The 18124-nt window shown below is 45.3% G+C and overlaps 3 protein-coding genes across 5 annotated transcripts; 2 read left to right on the top strand and 1 right to left on the bottom strand.

Moving 5' to 3' along the window:
* The first annotated feature begins 99 nt into the window (after positions 1-99).
* On the top strand, positions 100-4401 carry slc10a7 (solute carrier family 10 member 7). Its single transcript, XM_077499735.1, has 12 exons — positions 100-393; positions 1028-1110; positions 1186-1322; positions 1625-1700; positions 1773-1811; positions 1894-1929; positions 2482-2565; positions 2633-2798; positions 2925-2976; positions 3052-3125; positions 3431-3576; positions 3778-4401. Exons 1-12 carry the CDS (start codon positions 294-296, stop codon positions 3808-3810), a joined length of 1026 nt encoding a protein of 341 aa, XP_077355861.1. The 5' UTR covers positions 100-293; the 3' UTR covers positions 3811-4401.
* reeld1 (reeler domain containing 1) lies at positions 4123-7408 on the bottom strand. The gene is made up of 4 exons (XM_077499719.1): positions 6991-7408; positions 6646-6910; positions 6404-6564; positions 4123-6325 (listed from the first exon to the last, which is right to left on the bottom strand). Exons 1-4 carry the CDS (start codon positions 7223-7225, stop codon positions 4428-4430), a joined length of 2559 nt encoding a protein of 852 aa, XP_077355845.1. The 5' UTR covers positions 7226-7408; the 3' UTR covers positions 4123-4427.
* A 379-nt stretch (positions 7409-7787) lies between these two features.
* On the top strand, positions 7788-17897 carry LOC144004019 (uncharacterized). 3 transcript variants are annotated; one of them, XM_077500892.1, is made up of 9 exons: positions 7788-8275; positions 11034-11397; positions 11475-11666; positions 11957-12391; positions 12464-12524; positions 12617-12669; positions 13778-13820; positions 13903-14082; positions 15444-17897. In XM_077500892.1, the coding sequence occupies exons 2-9, from the start codon at positions 11178-11180 to the stop codon at positions 16078-16080; spliced, it is 1821 nt and encodes a 606-aa protein (XP_077357018.1). In that variant the 5' UTR covers positions 7788-8275; positions 11034-11177; the 3' UTR covers positions 16081-17897. The 3 variants fall into 3 exon arrangements, with proteins under 3 accessions (XP_077357018.1, XP_077357016.1, XP_077357017.1); XM_077500890.1 differs by lacking the exon at positions 7788-8275 and adding an exon at positions 9438-9757; XM_077500891.1 differs by lacking the exon at positions 7788-8275 and adding an exon at positions 9438-9860.
* Positions 17898-18124: the final 227 nt, after the last annotated feature.

The following is an 18124-nucleotide window of genomic DNA, read 5'->3' as shown; positions in this document are numbered from 1 at the left end:
AACAAGACTAAATAGGGGGAAACAAAATCAAGGCGAAATTAAAGATATTACACGAGTTAAGCAGCAGGTGGCGGTATTGTACTCCCAAAGTTATTTGCCAACCGACAATGATGGGGAGAAGAAGTATCAGAAGCTGCGTTTGAGGAACTCTTGACATCACAACTAGGAACTCTTGTCAAGCGGACTTCGTGTGTGGCCAAGACGTGAAGACGGCAGGCGAAAAGAGAGTCGTCACGGGCCGTTCAGCTTTTAAGGGGCCCGCCGGGTGATCCGGAAGAGGCCGTTGGAGAAACATGGGTCTACTGGCCACAATACGGAAGGAATGGTTCATCATTGGGATCGTACTGGTGATATTGTCGGCAAAAGTACAGCCCAGCTTCGGTGTCAAAGGAGGTGAGGTCACCAGGATGCGCATATGTCACAATACGATTAAATAACTGAAAGAAGCCGCACCATGTTCTATGACGTCTTAAATGGCAAGCGTGGCAGTTTTGCTCACCTACTAACAGCTATTTATTTTATGGACTACTCTACAAATTAGCTCAAATACCTGCATGGTTTGTGCCGAAGGCGAGATTAAATGTCATTAATTCATCTGACATATCACTTACGTGGAACATTATTGTCGTAGTTTTCCAAATTGAAGGTAAACGTGCAATCCGGAAGTTTCGTAAAGAGGTTTGGTGACACGTTGCATTCTCACACTAATGTCAACAAAAGCGCCTCTCCCACCAGGACACGTTTGGATCCCAGCCAGTGAAAGTGACTCTTGGTCAAGATAAATGACTTATCTCGATCGTAATTTGCCAAAGCAAACACGTTTATCAGAAGGGATGATAAGAACTACCGTGTGATGCGTTCATGGACTGCGGTCCATAACACTTTATCTTTTGAAGGAAAGATAATCTGCTACTGTGTGTTCGTTATATGCTGCTTGCAGAATTTCAGTTTGAAACAGCAGCACGACGATGGGTGGCTTGTTGTTTCCACGGTTACCATAGTGACCGCTCTTGCCTCTCTGTTGCAGGACCACTGAAGCCAGAGATCACCATCTCGTACCTCGCTGTCTCGCTCATCTTCTTCAACAGCGGCCTCTCGCTGAAGACGGAGGTGACAATCCCCGGGTGGGAACGCCGAAAGATGACCAGGAATTTCAGTTGATTGTGTTTTGCGCAATATTTGCAGGAGTTGACCAGCGCTTTGCTCCACGTGCGCCTTCACCTTTTCGTTCAGTCATTCACGCTGGTCTTCTTCCCACTGACTGTATGGCTGCTGGTCAGAGTGCTGGCGCTGACCACCATCGACCAGTGGCTGCTCAGAGGGTAAGACTGCATGTGAATGTGATCTTTTGTTCGAGCACTGTTGACTTTACCTGAGAGGACTCACAAAAGTCTCATTCATGACTAGCTATTAAGAAGGGCGTGTGTGAATGTGAACCCCATTCATCATGGGAGAGAGATCCGTTCCAGACTCGCTTTCACTCTGAAATTCTGCCATATAGAGAAACTGCATTAAAAAAAAATATATTTTTAAAAATAGTTTTACTGCTGCCACATGCTTTGCATTTAAGGCATCTTAGCTCTGAAGTCAACGTGGTCCTCATCCTCGTGGTGTCGTTGCCTAGGTTACAGACAGTGAGCTGCATGCCGCCTCCGGTCTCCTCGGCCGTCATTCTCACCAAAGCCGTCGGCGGTAACGAGGTAAGACGCACCTCGAAGAGGCGTGAAACAATGTGCCGTTGCCATGGTGATTTATTGGGTTTGTGTTGCCAGGCGGCTGCCATTTTCAACTCTGCGTTTGGAAGCTTCCTGGTAGGGTCCGAGCGGCGCGGCGCGGCGCGGCGCGCGTCTTTGAGCGTGAAGCGCTGTGTAACCGAATTCTTGTGTCGTGCAGGGCATCGTGGTGACACCGACCCTGCTTCTGCTCTTCGTAAGTCGCACCTGATAGAGCAAACATAAAATGTTTGTGCGACGACACAACCTTCCAATTCAAATTTATTTATAGATCTCATTTAAAAATAACAGTATGTATATAAGACTTTTTTTTTTTTTTTTTTTTTAATTCAAGGAGTCAAGTTCATATAAATCTCCAACTCAACCACAAGACATAGAACATTGTGTCCAAAATATAAAATACACAATAAAAAAATAAATGTCAACACCTAACTATACATAATAAAAAAATAATATAATCATGGGTGAATAAATGTCATTACCAATGTTTACGGTATGAAAAACACACTTATTTGGTTTATTTACATACTGACAATAAAGAGCCCTGCACTGCATTTCCCCTTTTATCCACTGGGCGGCACAGGTAATATAAGAATAAAATTCCTGTTTAAAAAAAAAAAAAAAAAAAAAAAAGTGCTATATTTTCAAAATAACATTGAATATTGCCACTTTTAATACTTAAAATCATACTGAGAGCAAGTTCATTCGGCTAGGAAGAAAAAAAAAAAAATTAAACTGTTTCCTGCAGCTGGGCTCTTCATCCGCCGTGGCCTTTGGCTCCATCTTCTCTCAGCTCTTCATGACGGTGGTGGTGCCCCTCGTCGTGGGTCAGGTACGTCGGCAAACCCTCGCGGGAGCAGCGAGCGGCGATCTCACGGTGTCACCCCCCCCTGCCGCAGGTGTGCCGCCGCTTCCTGAGGGAGTGTCTAGAGCGCAGGAAGCCTCCGTTCGGCGCCGTCAGCAGCGCCGTCCTCCTCATGATCATCTACAGCACTTTCTGCGACACCTTCAGCAACGCCAACATGGAGCTGGACCCAATCAGCCTGCTCATGGTCGTACTAATCAGTGAGTACATGCGCATCGACAAATATCGGGCGACCAAACAGACTGAACAGAACATGTTTTTTTGTATATTGTTATGGGGCGCTTAGAAAGTTTTTTTTTTGTTTTTTTTTTTTTTTTTTTTTGCAGTTTTCTCCATCCAGCTGTCTTTCATGCTGCTCACTTTTGGGTTTTCCAGTAGGTGAGTGACGTTCTCCCTCTGTTTGTCTTGAAAATAGTCGCCACGTGACGCTGCTTTGTCCGTCTTTGTCCGCAGGGCCGGCTCAGGATTCACTCCCGCCGACACGGTGGCCATCGTGTTCTGCTCCACGCACAAGTCGCTAACGCTAGGTATGCGCCCGCGCTTGCGGTCACGGCAAGATGCGCACTCTTAACAGTTGGGTCAAAAATAGCCCAAATTGGGTTAAAAAGGGACCATTTTGGGTTCCTCAATTTAGTGAAAAAGTTGGGTCAGATAAATAACCCACAAAACAGACCATATAATTGGGTTGCTTTATAGGTTATAAATTTAATTTGATCCAACATTTTGTGTTAAATAACTAAAAAAAATTTTGGTTGGTCCATTTTTGACCCACCTTTTTTTTTTTTCCGAGGGTGGCTGTGATTGACTTGACGTGTGTGCGGCGGGTGTGCAGGTATCCCCATGCTGAAGATCGTGTTCGCAGGCTACGAGCGTCTGTCGCTCATTTCAGTCCCGCTGCTTATCTACCACCCGGCGCAGATCCTCCTCGGATCCGTGCTGGTGCCGACCATCCGTAGCTGGATGACCAGCCGCCAGAAGGTGAGCGTGCCGGACTTTTTTTTTTTTTTTTTTTTGAAAGTCATTCGATTCAACTTGATTGCTATTAGACACGTTTTCCAAAAAGTTATTTCCATCATGAGATTTTGTCTTTCAAACGTTTTTGCTTTCTTGAGAAGGACTTACTGTTATTATGTTATTGTTGTTGTTGTTATTATGACATTTTCACTTGTGTGCTTCCAGCTGATGAAGATGTCGAGCCTGCAGCCCGTCTGATAAAGTGAACATGTTACCAGGTGATCATGTGCCTTATAGTGACCAATCAACAGCGACCTCAGCAAGGTGGCGGACACAAGGACCAACTGCCACCTTGCCACCTACGCAATGGCAAAAAAAAAACACAAAAATTTATTCTTCTATATTTAAAAGGAGCAAAGGTACATGTTTTATATTTGATAAGACGCGTGGTGTTGCTGGGACCATACTTTTTTTTTTTTTTTTTTTTTATTGTCTTTTCTACATTTCTACTCATTTCAGTTCAGCTTCCTCTTTCAGGAAATGTGAACTTTGTTACAGTAGTTTTGATATTGTTACAAGAGTTTTGATTTTGATAAAATGTATTTAATATCATGAATGTTTAAGTGATGACGACTCAACATGAACACCGAGACTCAAGTTCGTTTTCATGTGTCCGATGCTATGAATGTTTACAAGGCGTTTCCACAACATAAAACCAAAGAGCTTCTATATTTAGTCAAGTGGCACTCTGCTTTTGCCACTTTTTGTCTTTTCAATCACGAGTTTACAGAAATAATCCGAAATGTTCATCTATTTTCACAAAAGGAAATAAATGAGGATCCAAATCGTTTTTGTTTGACGCGCTGGATTGCACATCAGTCTCCAGGCGATGCTAATATGTCGTACTCGGCAAGAAGCACGAGGCTGTTCTCTCGGATTCGGCGAACTCGGACCAAATCGCCACATTCCTCAACGTGGATCATCCCTCGCTCGCCTCTCCCGTCATCTCTCACCCGGTTGTGCAGCGTCACCTCGGTGCGCTTCCCGCAGGCCTGCCTGTACACGTAGCGCACACCGACCACCAGGGCCATCCCCAGGCCGGCCGAGCAGCCCAACAGCATGCCCAGCTCCCAAGAGCTATGCCTGGGCACAATTTCAGGATACTTGCCCTCCATGCCTGGAGTTTTCGAGGGATTAAAGGGAATCTTGGTATCCGGTTTTGGTGCCTTTGGTTTCAGTTCTTCCCCAATGTTAGACTCGAGTTTGTGGCTGGAGGTTGATGGATTAAACTTTTGTTTGGGATTAGATGATACAATGTGGGTCTGTCTTTGGGATGTCAACAGTACGGGAGGTATTGAGGGGCGGTTGTTGAGGGAGCGACGTGGAGCTGGAGAAGGTCCTGGATGCAGGGAGGTTGCCTGAGAGGAAGATGCGGCAGCCGAAATCAAAGACAAGGATTCCACTGAGGTGGAAGAAGGGCGAGAACTTGAAGGAATGGATAGTTTGGTTGAGAATGAGGAGGAGGTGATGGTTGGAGACCTGGTGGTAGCAGAAGATGAGGGAGAACTTGTGGTTCTTGGGATGGAAGAAGTGCTGAATGGACCATCGGTATAGAATGTGGCCGATGATGGAGAGTTGGTGGAGCTACTTGAGAGAAATGTCGAGGTGGAGGACAGAATGATCGAGATCAATTTGGGAGGCGAAGAGACAGGAGAAGGTTTTGGGAGTGCGGAAAAAACAGGAGAGGTTTTGACTTGGCTGGAGGAATGTGTGAACGATGGATTCTTGGGTGTGTGTTCATCACGAGGAGTATTGACGCTTGGTGAAGATTGGGCGCTAACACCCTGAGAAGAACCGTAAGAATCGAAAGTGCTTATGCTTTTCACCATTGTGGATAGAGATGCCTTGGCATGATTAGCCTTTGTTGTGAAAATCGAAGCATTTAATCTTCTTGTAGAAAGTGAGGGTTGAGTGTAGGGTGGCACAGTTTGGGGATGGGCTTTGAACCATGGTTGGGGTCTAGTACTTGGCCGGACAAATGCTTTGTTAGACAGATTTTTTGAGGTGTTGCTAACATGTCCAGATTGAGACACGGCAGCGTGCCGCAACGTTTGATGAGAGCTAGCGGGAGGATGCAACTCTTTTCTGGAGTCGGATGGATCGAGCTTTGCACGGGGTTGGAGAAGAAGCTTATGGGTTGCAGACTTCAGAGGAGTTAATAAAAAGAGAATGGAAGGGGAAAGTGTCGGGGTGGAAGACCTATCTATGCCGGTGTTTGAACTTGAAGGAAGCAAAGACATAGACTGGATCCTTATTTCATGTGTTGTTAGGCTCCTCTGGGATGTTGGGTCATTTCGTGGCCCTGTTGGTTTCCGCGACGTTGGCACCGAGGGGTTTGGGTTAAGGAGGCTGGGATTTTCTAGAGGCTTTAGTAGATTTGCTGTCAACGTCCGTGGTTCTGTATCCTTCCAATGTGGGTGGGAGACAAGGGAGTAAGCCAGAAAAGACGGTGCAAAAGTTTCTACACGTTCATCTGGTGGGAGCGGAGTGATGAAAGGAAGGTGCGCTGTGTAAGGATCACCGCCCGACTCTTCAGCCAGAGGTCCTAAGTCCAAGTAGTTGTCCCTTAAAAGACTTCTTGAATGTTGAAGTATTGAGTTGGTGCTCTGTTGGTGCACAGTGAGTGGCACTGGACTCTCAGTGCTGCTCCAGACGTTTCTGGGAGTAAAGGTTTGTTTTCCTGACGAGGTTTGACTGGGTTTGTTCAATAGGGCTTAAAGGCCAAAAGATGAGACCAAAATGAATGTTAGTCATGGCAACGCAACTGAAGATGCATGTGCTATGTTTGTACCTGGCATTGGAGTAAAGTTGTCATCAAGGAGACCAAAAACTGCTCGTTCTGTCACTGCTCCTGTTGTGTTTCTACCATTCCAAATACTTCGACTCCCGTCACGCACCACTGTGGACTTGATCCCCGCCCAGTAAACAAAGTAGGACTGAACCACAGTTATACTAGAAGGACAAAGAATCCCTAGTGAATGTTGGGCAGTCTGTCAGAAATGTGCAAACTGTGGGTGTGGATTGTGGACTCACTAGAAGCGAATGTCTCCCACGGGTACATCAGGAGCCCGCCACACAAACGACAGGTTCCGCTTCAGTTGTTTGTCTGAGTGGGTGAGCGTGTCACCCTCCGACAGGCATCTGAGCGTGTGGGTCCCAGGTGGAGCCAGCGTCCAGGAACCGCCCACCAGAACCGGACCTTCTGCTGGGGACCCTGCCCCACCGGCGACTTCAGAATCTTCTCCGCTGCGGGCCTGCAGCAGGAAACCCATGAAGTCCCGAGAGCTTCGGACTGTCACTGGGATCAGAGGATCTCGTTTTAGCCTTTTGGAATCACTGTGCCGATCAATTGTCACTAAATTCAAGTGTCAATATTACCTGTAACCAGTTGCCCAGGCAGATATGAACGCACCGACGTACGAATGGTGACGTGGCTCTGCTGCAAGTCCTGAGGTTGGGCCCGGATGTGACCGGGACTCATTGTCTGGCAGGCAGCAGAACCTGCGCCGCGAGAGAACGCAGCGACAGGCAGGGCAACGCATGACAAGATCACGGTTGCCCCCAAATAAAGCAGGAAGGACTGCATCTTGATAGCATATAAAGAAGAATTCATCAGCTTGAGAGCAACTGTATTTGTGTTTTTAAACCGAGATCAAGTCTTTTGACTGTTCCTGGGAAACCTTCAACATGCATTTAACAAACACAAGCCGAACAAAATAAATGGAGACAGCGTTGTTTGTTCCTACCTTGCAAGGATGTCTTCTGTGTTGCACAGCAGATGTGTGAAGATGAGCTTTACATTTGTAGGGATTTTGGTTGTGGGGGGAGTTGACATAGAACCAAAGAAACTAGATCTGCTGCTCGTAACTGAGCGCAACCCCCTGGGTTGATTTGCCCAAGCAGCCTGTTTAAGACTCCAGAAAGCATACAGATATGACGTTTTGTCTTCTGAGTTGTCTAGAGGATCTAGTTCTACAGGATTAAGATCCCCCACCCCCCCGGATACCCCCAACAGGATGTACACCAGCTGCAGCCATGTCCCTCCAGGATCTCCTGAGCATTTGAACAGAAACACCCCCCCCCCCCTCCTCCTCACTCCAAGATAACACCAAGTCCAATCCAGTGCCACATGCAGGCTTGTACTGCCATGTTTCCTAAAACACGTTTGTGTGCCTTGTGAGATCTTAAAGTGTGCCACCGGAAATTATCTTATCCAATTAGTCCGCTTCAGTATTTAACACTGTGGGGTCCAGCCTCCACTGTTTGAGGCCTAAAATCACTCTGCCCTTTGACCAGAAGTAGACCACAGACGGCACACGAAAGCCGTCATTTCTAATCACAGGTTCTCTCCTGTCGTGGTGTCATAAATGCAGATGGATGACGATAAAGGTAAGAAGGACCTGCAAGGCCAATTTCAAATTCAACATATGCCAACATTAGATTGTACAAGATGATACAGTAACATAAAAGTAGGTGGCGCTTGGTTTGTTGATGCTGGTGACTGTCACACTGTGGTGGGTGCTGGTGTGTCCGTTTACTACTGTCTGTCTCCCTCTAGAGGCTCTGGCCAGGCACTGCACAGTAGACGTGCTTGAATGCTTTATTTATGCCATCGACGTGAAGTTGTACAGAAAGGATACAGTTTATCAAATTTTCCATTACGGTACGTTGTTTTCATAAGTTTTAAACTATAATGTGATGCAGATTTGGGCCATGAATCTATTTTTGTTTGTTTGTTTGTTTTTTCTGGGCCATTTTGAATGAAAGCGAATGCCAAATCTATATACCGGGATATTTTTATTTTTTTTAGGGGGGAAAAATGGGGTGCAGTTACAGCCGGCGGCCACTTGGGGCAACACAGCATACATGTGTACAAAAAAAATGGTATAAGTAGAGGAAGTGATTAACTCTTTGACCGCCAAAAACGTTTAATAACGTTTAGTAAAATCACGGTGTATGCCGCCATAAACGTTAAGTGACGTCAACTCCTTTTTTTTATTTTTTATTTTTTTTTTAAATATATCAGTGGTCAGTGCAATGTCCAAGTGCAGCGCACGGGCCAATGAGTTGTGAAATCAAAAACACCCCACTAACTATGGCCAGCAGATGGCAGCGGTAGCTGCTCGGGCCCTAACTAGAGCTGCGAATTACAATGAAACATGACGCAATCTGATGACATAGAACGTTGTCAAGGCTGACGTGAATGATTCAAAGCCTTTGTAACATTAAACCTAATTTGACAGAGCGTCACTAAAATATATATATATATAAAAATATTAGTATCAAAGTCACTGTTTTGGAGAAAATGTATCTTTTCTTTTCAAATTTCGCTCAATGTGCGTCTAGCATATAAACAATGCCAATCGTGCGATTTCCTTGCTGAAGACCCCAGACTATAAGTCTATAATAACCATTTTAGTAACTTGGTATATCGGGGGGAAAACTACTCTGCACACCAATTCATTCTTTTTATAGTTTACCTCGGGAATATCTTGCTTCTCTCAACCGTGGTTGACTTTACGTATATACTTTTTCGCTATAAGATTGAATGGGGAAAAAAAAAAAAGTTATTGTGATGAAGTAACGAGTAGAAAGTTCAGATATCTTTTCAAATGTAAATAGGTTAATAATATTCGTATATTTTGTGTTATCACTGGTGCTTGTGGACTCTTTAAAAGTGTTGACTGGGCTGTTTTGTTCCGTTCCAACGGACAAGTGTTCACCTTGCGTGTGCCCGCGTGAGCTTGGCGCGTGGACGGACCCACTGCGTCCCCCTCGCGCGCGTGCACGCGCACGCGTGAGAGAGACAGACAGAAAGAGAGAGAGAACGCGAGAGAGAGAGAGGAAAGAAAGGAGGCGGAAACCTCCCTCTGCCCTGCTCAGTGACCGACCCGTCATCCTCCTCTCGGCCTGGAACAAGACGTCTCCGCGCGGTTTTCGCCTCACTCCTCCCCTCGCCCCCCCCCTCTCCCAACCTCCACTTGGCACTGCTGGAAAGTGGCGGAGAGAGCCCGGAGGTCGACGCAAGAGCGCGAAAAAAAAGAAAAGAAAAAAATCATCGCCAGTAAGATGTGTGGTCTATATATAGGTTCTGCCCCGGACTGCACCATCTCACCCACCGCCGCCACCTGCCCTCCCGGTACCGGTAAGTCTCGGAAGGGGAGCGGCGAGAAGGCGTCGTCTGGTCGTCCCGGGGCGGGTTGTCGACGCGAAATGACCCGTGTGGATGACTTCAGAGGTCTCGTGAGGTCGAGTTCCGTTCAGCCATGTTGCAGGGGCGTGATGGAGAGAGAGAGAGAGAGAGAGAGAGAGAGAGAGAGAGGAGGAGGGTGGGGGCGACTGGGCTCTTGACACCTGCCCTCCTTCCCGGTACCAGCTGAAACGGAACAAATTTACCGCTTCCTCGGTACCAAAATTGGCGCACCGTCCTCCCACGCCGGGAATTGACTTTGTGACTCCGCGTGTCAGCCATGTTGCGACGGGGAAAGGGAGAGGGGACCAGCCAGCCAGCCAGCCAGCCAGCCAGCCAGCGAGGAGCTCCGGAACTCGGCTTCGTCCGTTTGGTACCGAGCAGCGAGGGATGGAGGATAGGAACGGGGTCACGGTCATTTGGCGACTCTAGTCAAGCAAGAATGTCGAGTTGTGAGGCGAGAGTGAACCGGGTCGTCGACATCCCAAAAAGGGGACCGATTTGGTGTTCGATTTTGAGTCACATATTAATACTTTACAATATTTGACTGTGATTGCACTTACCATCATTTTAGTTAGTTTTTTTTTTTTTTTTTTAACAATTTCAATTGCCGTGAGTGGAACATTTTTAATGATCATGATTTTATATAGGCTAGTTCAAATTTTGTTTTTGGACTGACAGTTTGTTGATTATTATTGATGACATTTAATCAGCGTTGGGTATTGTGAATTTGTTACCTCAATATTTGATTTAATTGCGATTTAATATTGAAATGATTTGTTCCATTCAGTAAAAAAACAAAGAGGAGGGCCTACCTGTTGACAAATTTTTAATATGTATTTTTATGGCTTTGCGAACATTACATGGTATGCCGCCTTCCATTTCTGTGCAATAAAATGTCTGAAAATGATTTGCACAGCAATAACTTATTTATGGTGTGTGTATAACTATAAAGTATAAAGTGATCATTTAAAATCTAGTTTGAGATGAATCAATATTTTTTTATCCAACCATAATCGGAATTGATTGTCGGAAGTAAGGTCAGGGCAGAGATGCTGCAGCCTGTTACCATGGCGATGTGATTATGACACTATCATCGGTCCTTATCCATTTAATAATTCTCTGATTCGGAGATTCACTTTGATCATGTTTTTTTTTTTTTTTTTTTTGTCACGCTTGTCATCCACCTTCCATCTTCATGCCTCGCTTTCCCTTCATCCATCTCTCACAGGTCAGGAACAGTCAGAGGAGTAGATTTTCATCATGCTCTCCTCTCCTCCGAGTGGCCAAGAACCTTCCCGTCTTATTTTAGCATCCCTCCTTTCGCATCGCTCGCCTCTCTTCTGAGTGTGACTCCCTTCCTCGTCGCTGGAAAATGAAGCGTAGGCCGAGCGCGTTACAGCCTCCTCTTCCTCTTCCTCCTCCTCCGGACGCGGCCCAACGACACAAACAGGCAGCTCATCGGCCGCACGTGCACGCCGACCACGGGCCGGAGACGCGCGCGGCGGGTTCGAGCCCCTCCCTGGCAGCGACCTCTCTCTTCAGCCCCGATGTCAGCACCAAGATGGCGTCTGACCTTCTCATTAGGCTGTCGGGTAGTTAAAATCACACACGCACGCGCGCGCACATGGCGTCTGTCTGATGTCTTTTTGTTTGTTTTTGTGTTGTTTAGAGGCCACCCAGAAGGTCCAGGTGCTCCCTGGGAGTCTTTCGGAGGGACGAGTGGGGCAGCAGGAGGAGCCGTGTTTGGCTTTGTCCCCAGACGGCCCCGGGGCCAGTCCCGATCCGCCCACGCTTACACACACACCTGAGGGGGAGGCCGCCACTCATACGCTGGCTTCGGACCTGCTCAGGAAATTGGCAGGTTTGTGTCTATGTTCGTCCATCCGTTTGCCTCACATAGGCAGACGACACGCTTGACTATCATGCATGAGCCGATATTCGAGTCTGACGGTATGCGATCACCGTGAGCAAAAAATACTGTGGCATGCCGAACCCTTGATTGCTCACCAGTCGATGGCGAGGACGAGACTACCGTTCACGCTCACGTTCACACTGTCGCACACGCTAACTACCTACACTGAAGTCAAGTGAATGTTCCCAGTCATTTGTTGACAGATGGAGAACATGAGCAAATAATGTTTTGATTGGCAGAGAGTCAGCTCCTGACCCGGCCCGGCGTAAAGGTCAAGGAGGAAGAGGACTCCATGGAAATCGAAACCCCGAGGATGTCAGGTGTCATCCGCGGTGGACCAATAAGAGACGTCCGAGGCCCATCTTCGTCAAGCGATGGAGGTCTTGTGGCCGTCAAAACTGAACGCTGCAAGGAGGTGGCGACGGAGAACCCGAATGTCAAACAAGAGGAGGAGGAGATCTCTACGAGCGCCTTGGCCGAGCAGATTCTCCTCAGGGGGAAAACGGAGGAGGAGACCCGGCCCAGGTTGTTCTCGGGGTTTGCGATGGAGGAACAGCAGTTCTTCGGAGACCAGATGTGCTCCGGGCCCAAGATGGCGGAGCAGTGCCTGCGAGCGGCGCTGTGGCAGGACATGTCCGTCAACCTGGCATCCACGTTGCTGCACCAGCTCTCAGGTTTAGCACACAACGCGGTCTACTTTTTTGTCACGTCAAGTGTCATGCTCACGTTTTGCGTTTGCTCTCCAGAGCGGGTCGCTAAGTCCAGCGGCGTGCCGGCGCTGAGGACCGGCACCCCCGCCAGGAGCAGGTGCGCATCCCGCTACCTTTTTTTTTTTTTTTCCCCCTTTCTTCTACTGCAGCATCCTAAGCAGTGCGTCCATGTCTTTGTGTCACGTGTAGTCCGGTCCTGAAAGTGGAGCCAGCCTGGTCCTGTGCCTTGGAACCTGCTTATGGTACGAAACAAACACGCAGTCAGCGCCTCCATGGGAGCAAAATTTCACTTTTGAGTCCTCTATTTGCCAACTGTAAACTCATTGTGGAATGCTTTTGTGAACTTCAAAACATTCACACGCATTTTTTAGCCACAAGAGACACACAATGTTGGATACTGAATATCATCTAAGTCTACAAAAAGTAACCAGTTCACTGTGTATTTACTGTAAAAGTGTTTTATTTTTGCAGCTGCAAAATTTGCAATGTGTGCAGCAAGTAAATTCACTGAGAGTCGTGCCTTGAGATACGAGTTAAATTTTTAATTCAACTCCATGACCAAGCTTGTACGTATTTCAAAACATTGAAATGAGTGAGAATGCTACTAATTTGTTCCAGACTAACAAAAAAAAGTGTTTTTTTTTATTAGAAAAATAGCACTCTTTAATGTTATACTTAATAAAAACATACAGTGATCACGAAATTAAATACAATGTAAAGAAATAATTTATTTCTACATTATGAGAATTCCATGTGACACCTTCTACGACTTGGCCACCAGGGGGCAGTATAAGACCGTCATGAATACACAAAACGAAGAAGACTTTCACAACTACTATTAAGAATAAACAAATTTTTCTCAGACAATTTTCTGGTGAGTATTGTTATATTGTCTGTCTACATGTGTTGCTATACCGTTTGTGGCCAAATATCCACATAAATCTAAAATTTTTGCAAATTTTTCAAAAAAATCAGGCAAACAACAGTTAATATCGCCAAAAACGTGTGAAGTCACTCTTATCTCAAGGCACCGCAGTACCGATTCAAATAGTTTATCACCTGAAAAAAGGTGACAAAAGTGGTTTGAAGAACAAATATAAAATTGCATAATTTGGCCTTGAAATTAAAAAAAAAAACAATAATTTAAACTCTTCAAATAAACTAACTTAATCCAAACATAACTTTTTTTGTTACTGTTTTTTCCCCTCAATATTCCAAATTGTGACTGTTAATTGCTTCCCAGGGCCCCCTAGTGGCCATGGGGCCCCTGAGCAGGTGCTGCCATCTAGTGAAAGAACATTGAATTGTTTTGCTTGATAACATTTGTTGCTTCTAATCCGTCTCCGACAGGCAATCCGAGCAACCCGCGAGGAAGTGCGAGCTTCTTCTACAGGTGAGTTGGCCTGTCGTCATGCAACTGCGAAGCTTGATTTGCCGACGCCGTGGCAACGGCGGAATTTCCTCCCTGTGCTCAGGTGTCACGTGTGCGGCTTCGAGACCGACGGGCGCCTCCTTTTCCGGGCTCACATGACGGAGCATCGGCAGCAAGAGCGCGGATCCTTCTCGCTGCATTGCTGCGCGTGTGACCACTCCACCAATCAGGAGGCGGCAATGAGGGCGCACGCTGACAAGCACTTGCTGGGTGGAGCCACCAGGTGGGACTCTTATGACTACTTATTTTTAGAGGATGTTGCTAAACGATGCTCTGTTTGTTGCTAAGAGAACTAAAACGTCTCTTTTTGTTTTTTGTATTTTTTTGCAAGATGCCCCCACAACTGCTGTCAACAGCAGAGGGCGATATTTCCCAACATGGCAATACCTGAGATGAAAATTGCTGAATGTTTGGGTCACTTCAAAATAGGGCTGCACAATATATTGGGAAAATATCAATATCGTGATATTGGCCCGTGCAATATGCATATCGCAAAGACGTGCAATAAAAATTTAATATGGAATTTGATGCATTTATCTGAATTTGACCAGTCAGTGGCTAACTAAAATGTGGTCCGCCATCCAATAGTTGAACATTATCGAGTTTTAATTACAATTAATTAATGCAGAATATATTGAGTTTGCTTATTTTTCTGCATGAAAATATGCAATTTTTTCATTGGAACATAAAAATGTCATTTCCTTAGGTACATGTTAAATATTGCAATAATATCCTAATCGTTATATTCAGAAACTATATCACATATTGCATGATTTCCCAATATCGTGCAGCCCTACTTCAAAACTTGCTCAGAGTTTCCAAGCAAATTTAAACCGACTGTAGCTAAAGTTGCTGCTCGGTGCTTTTTCTGGGCAAAAAAGTTGCTAAATCTAGCAACAAAAGTTCCATTGCATCAGTGTGTCCAGCGTTCCCTCGTTTATCGCAGGTGTCACGTTCCAAAAACTACCCGCGATAACGGACATCCGCGTTAATTGAAAAATAAATCATTTTTTCATATTTTCATGATTTTTTTTTTTTCGTTTTGGTGTGATTTTTACAAAATGCTTTTTTTGTTCTTTTTTTCCATTTACATTCATTTTTTAATTTAAAGTATGTTTATTTGTTTTTTAATTTACTTATTACAGTATATATATTTTATCATTTATTAGATATGTTTTTTTCATTTTGGTATGTTTTTTTAGTTTATTATGAATGCTTTTTCATTCATCATTTGCTTTTGTTTTTGTTTTTTTTGTTTAGTAATTTTTTTCCATTAAAAGTATGTTTGTTTTTTTTATTTACTTGTTATACAGCATAGTATATATTTTCTATCTACGGAATGCAATGTCGTGGAGCGACGGGACAGACACCGTTAGAAAGGTCTCGTCGAGACGAACCTGGGGATGCCCGTATGTCAGCGGTCGGATGTAGGGTTCGAGAGAGAAAGACCAAAAAAATAAACAAACCAAAAAGCACGCTGTAAAAAAAATCAGCGAGGCCGCGAAAGATGAACCCGCGATGAACGAGGGGACACTGCGCTCCGTGCACGCGCTAACCGCCGCACTTCACCTCCACCCCCGCCAGATGCCCCCTCACCCTTCCCGCCGGCAGCGCGCCGACAGTTACCACGGCAACCCCGCCGGAGACGAGCACCTCGGAACACCGCTGCCGGATCTGCCAGAGGTCGTTTCCCGGGCAACCGGAGCTGCAGGTTCACTTCCAGGGTCATCGCCAAGGCAACCAGTACCGATGCGAGCGCTGCGGCCACCTGACGCGCACCGCCAACAAGCTGGTGGAGCACGTGCGGGTGCACACGGGGGAGCGGCCCTTCACCTGCCACCTTTGCCCGTACAGCGCCAAGCGGCGGGACAGCCTGCGTCTGCACTGCAAGGTCAAGCACGGCGCGCACGCGAGCGTGGCCGCCGCGCACGCCCCCGGTAACGTGCACACGCACCGCTCCTACGCGCACGGAGACAATCCCGGCAAGCAAGTTCGGCGGCTGCACACCAACGTGCCCTCCTCATCCTCATCCTCGCCGCATCTTCCTCCTCTTCAACCCTCGCCGTGTGAGCGAGCGGGGTGGGGGGATTTGTCTCCCCTTGTGCCCATCACGACACTCCTCTCGCTCAAGCCTCACTCCGGCGCGCCCCCGTCCTCTCTCTCCTGCTCCCCTTCCACCAAACATTCTTTCCTTGGCTACCTCGGCCTGACATCTTTGTGAATGTCTTCTCTCGGCATCTTTCTCTCATGTCTCCTTCGATGGATGTAAAGCTCCTGCTGCCATGTTTGAGAATGTCAACAACTGATGCGCTGGCCGTCGTCGGCGTCGTAGTCCTCGCTGCCTGCTTTTAGCCAATCACTGGAGTGCTGACTCCTTTTCTTATGATTATATTGAATGATTATTATTATTATTATTATTATTATTACAAATAAGTATGTGTTGTCCTTCAGAAACTGCCAGCTTCGTCAAGTTTTTCAATGAATTTACAACAAAGATGAAAAATAAAAATAAAAATCATTGGACCAAAAATGTAAATATTACCTGAAGGTCATGAGCACCCTTGAAGTCTTTCATCTCCACAGCTAATGGTCAGGATCAATTCATGTTTGGGATGCACCAATACCGATTGGCAGGCACTGTTTGTCTGTACCAAGGTTATTTTAGTTCACTAAAATTAACAAAAAAAAAACCTAAAACTAAAATTTATAAAACAATTTTGTTTAAGAAATAAAATAAAAATGAAAATGAAAAACTAACTGAAACCACATTTTATGTGTACAAATCTAAAACTAACTAATTATAGCAAAAATGTCCTTCGTTTTAGTCTTTGGTAATTAATTTCATGCATGAGCCTTTGGGGATGATTTTAAATGTGATTTTAAGTAGATTTATTTTGATATTAACGCCGGAATAAGGAAGTTTGAAAGTGTGTCACATGGAAGCGACATCATCTAGCAGCAGCCAATAGAAAAGCACCTTCAGATGACATCACTCCCATGGTGTTTTTTGAAATGTTGCGCACAAGTAATACACGTTCATTTCAAACTAAAACTAATACTGAAACATTTATTAAATAACTACAACTAACAAAAACTAACAGAAAAACCCTGAAAACTAATTAAAACTGCGTTCTTCTTTGTCTCTTATCTGTGTACTCCTTTCTCATAGTGCCATCTAGTGTTTGAACTCAAAACACTAAATAACTGAAACACCTTGCGTTACAGGCTACATTTAATTAACAGGTAGAGGTTTAGAAAAACATGCAGTGAGATGTTAAAATGTCAGATTGTTACTTTCGTTACCTGTCATGTTCAAGAAAAAGTTTGTTTTCGAAGAATATCGAATTAAAACAGAAAACACATTTTCATCACAATTGCAAGCTCTATTGGCATCAAATATCATACTTGGTATCAACAACTTGTTGACAAAAAGTATTGGTGGTACTTGCATTCAATCTGAAAAAAAAAAAAAAAAAACTGGTATGGGTGCATCCCTAATAAATGTGATTTTTGTCCAAATGAACTGCATGAAAAAGTATCAGAATTTTATTTTTTATTTTTTGCGTAACGAGTTATAAATCACAGCTGAAGTATGTTTTGTCTTTGAAATGATTCCTTTTTTTTTGTGTGTGTGTTGCTTCACTTGGTTTGCTTGCGTAGTAGTTGTGTTGATGGGGGTTCTGAAGGACGAAGATTCTTTCTGATCTTTCTGTTGTATATAGCGACCCATGTGCACTTTGCTGGCTTGCTGATGCAAAACAAAAACAAACAGACTAATCATTATATAAGGGTTGCACCTTTTTTTTTTTTTTTTTTTTTATATATATATATACATATATATACATATATGCCAAGATTGTTTTCGGGACAGTTGGACCAGCGACTGTTGATTGTCTTGTGACAAATGAGCTCACGGATTCAGCAGAGCCAACAGATTTGCATGCGATCCGGATGGGTCGTGGAGAAGAAGGTCGTTGCGGTATCCTCCGCTGAATCCTGTTAGCTCCTGCTTGATCAATAAAGTTTCAATTCTGATAATGGCGGGTTCTTTGCTGCTTCGGCATGATCGGATAATCATGACATCCAAGAGTATGACTAGAGGCCGCAAATTAATAAATAAGTCAGAGCCATGAAGGTCACACTCTTCACTGTGCGCACACACACTCGAGTGGGAGGATGAGTGTCAATCGCCATGGGTCGTGCCCCACCTCCTTCCTTCTGGTTGCCAGGGTTACCTGGCCTGTTGTAGCCGATGGAGCTTACAA

Source organism: Festucalex cinctus, chromosome 16 (assembly GCF_051991245.1).
Source record: "Festucalex cinctus isolate MCC-2025b chromosome 16, RoL_Fcin_1.0, whole genome shotgun sequence".
Classification (NCBI taxonomy): domain Eukaryota; kingdom Metazoa; phylum Chordata; class Actinopteri; order Syngnathiformes; family Syngnathidae; genus Festucalex; species Festucalex cinctus.
Note: the sequence above shows the minus strand (reverse complement) of the source record. Positions and strands in the feature narration are given on the sequence as shown.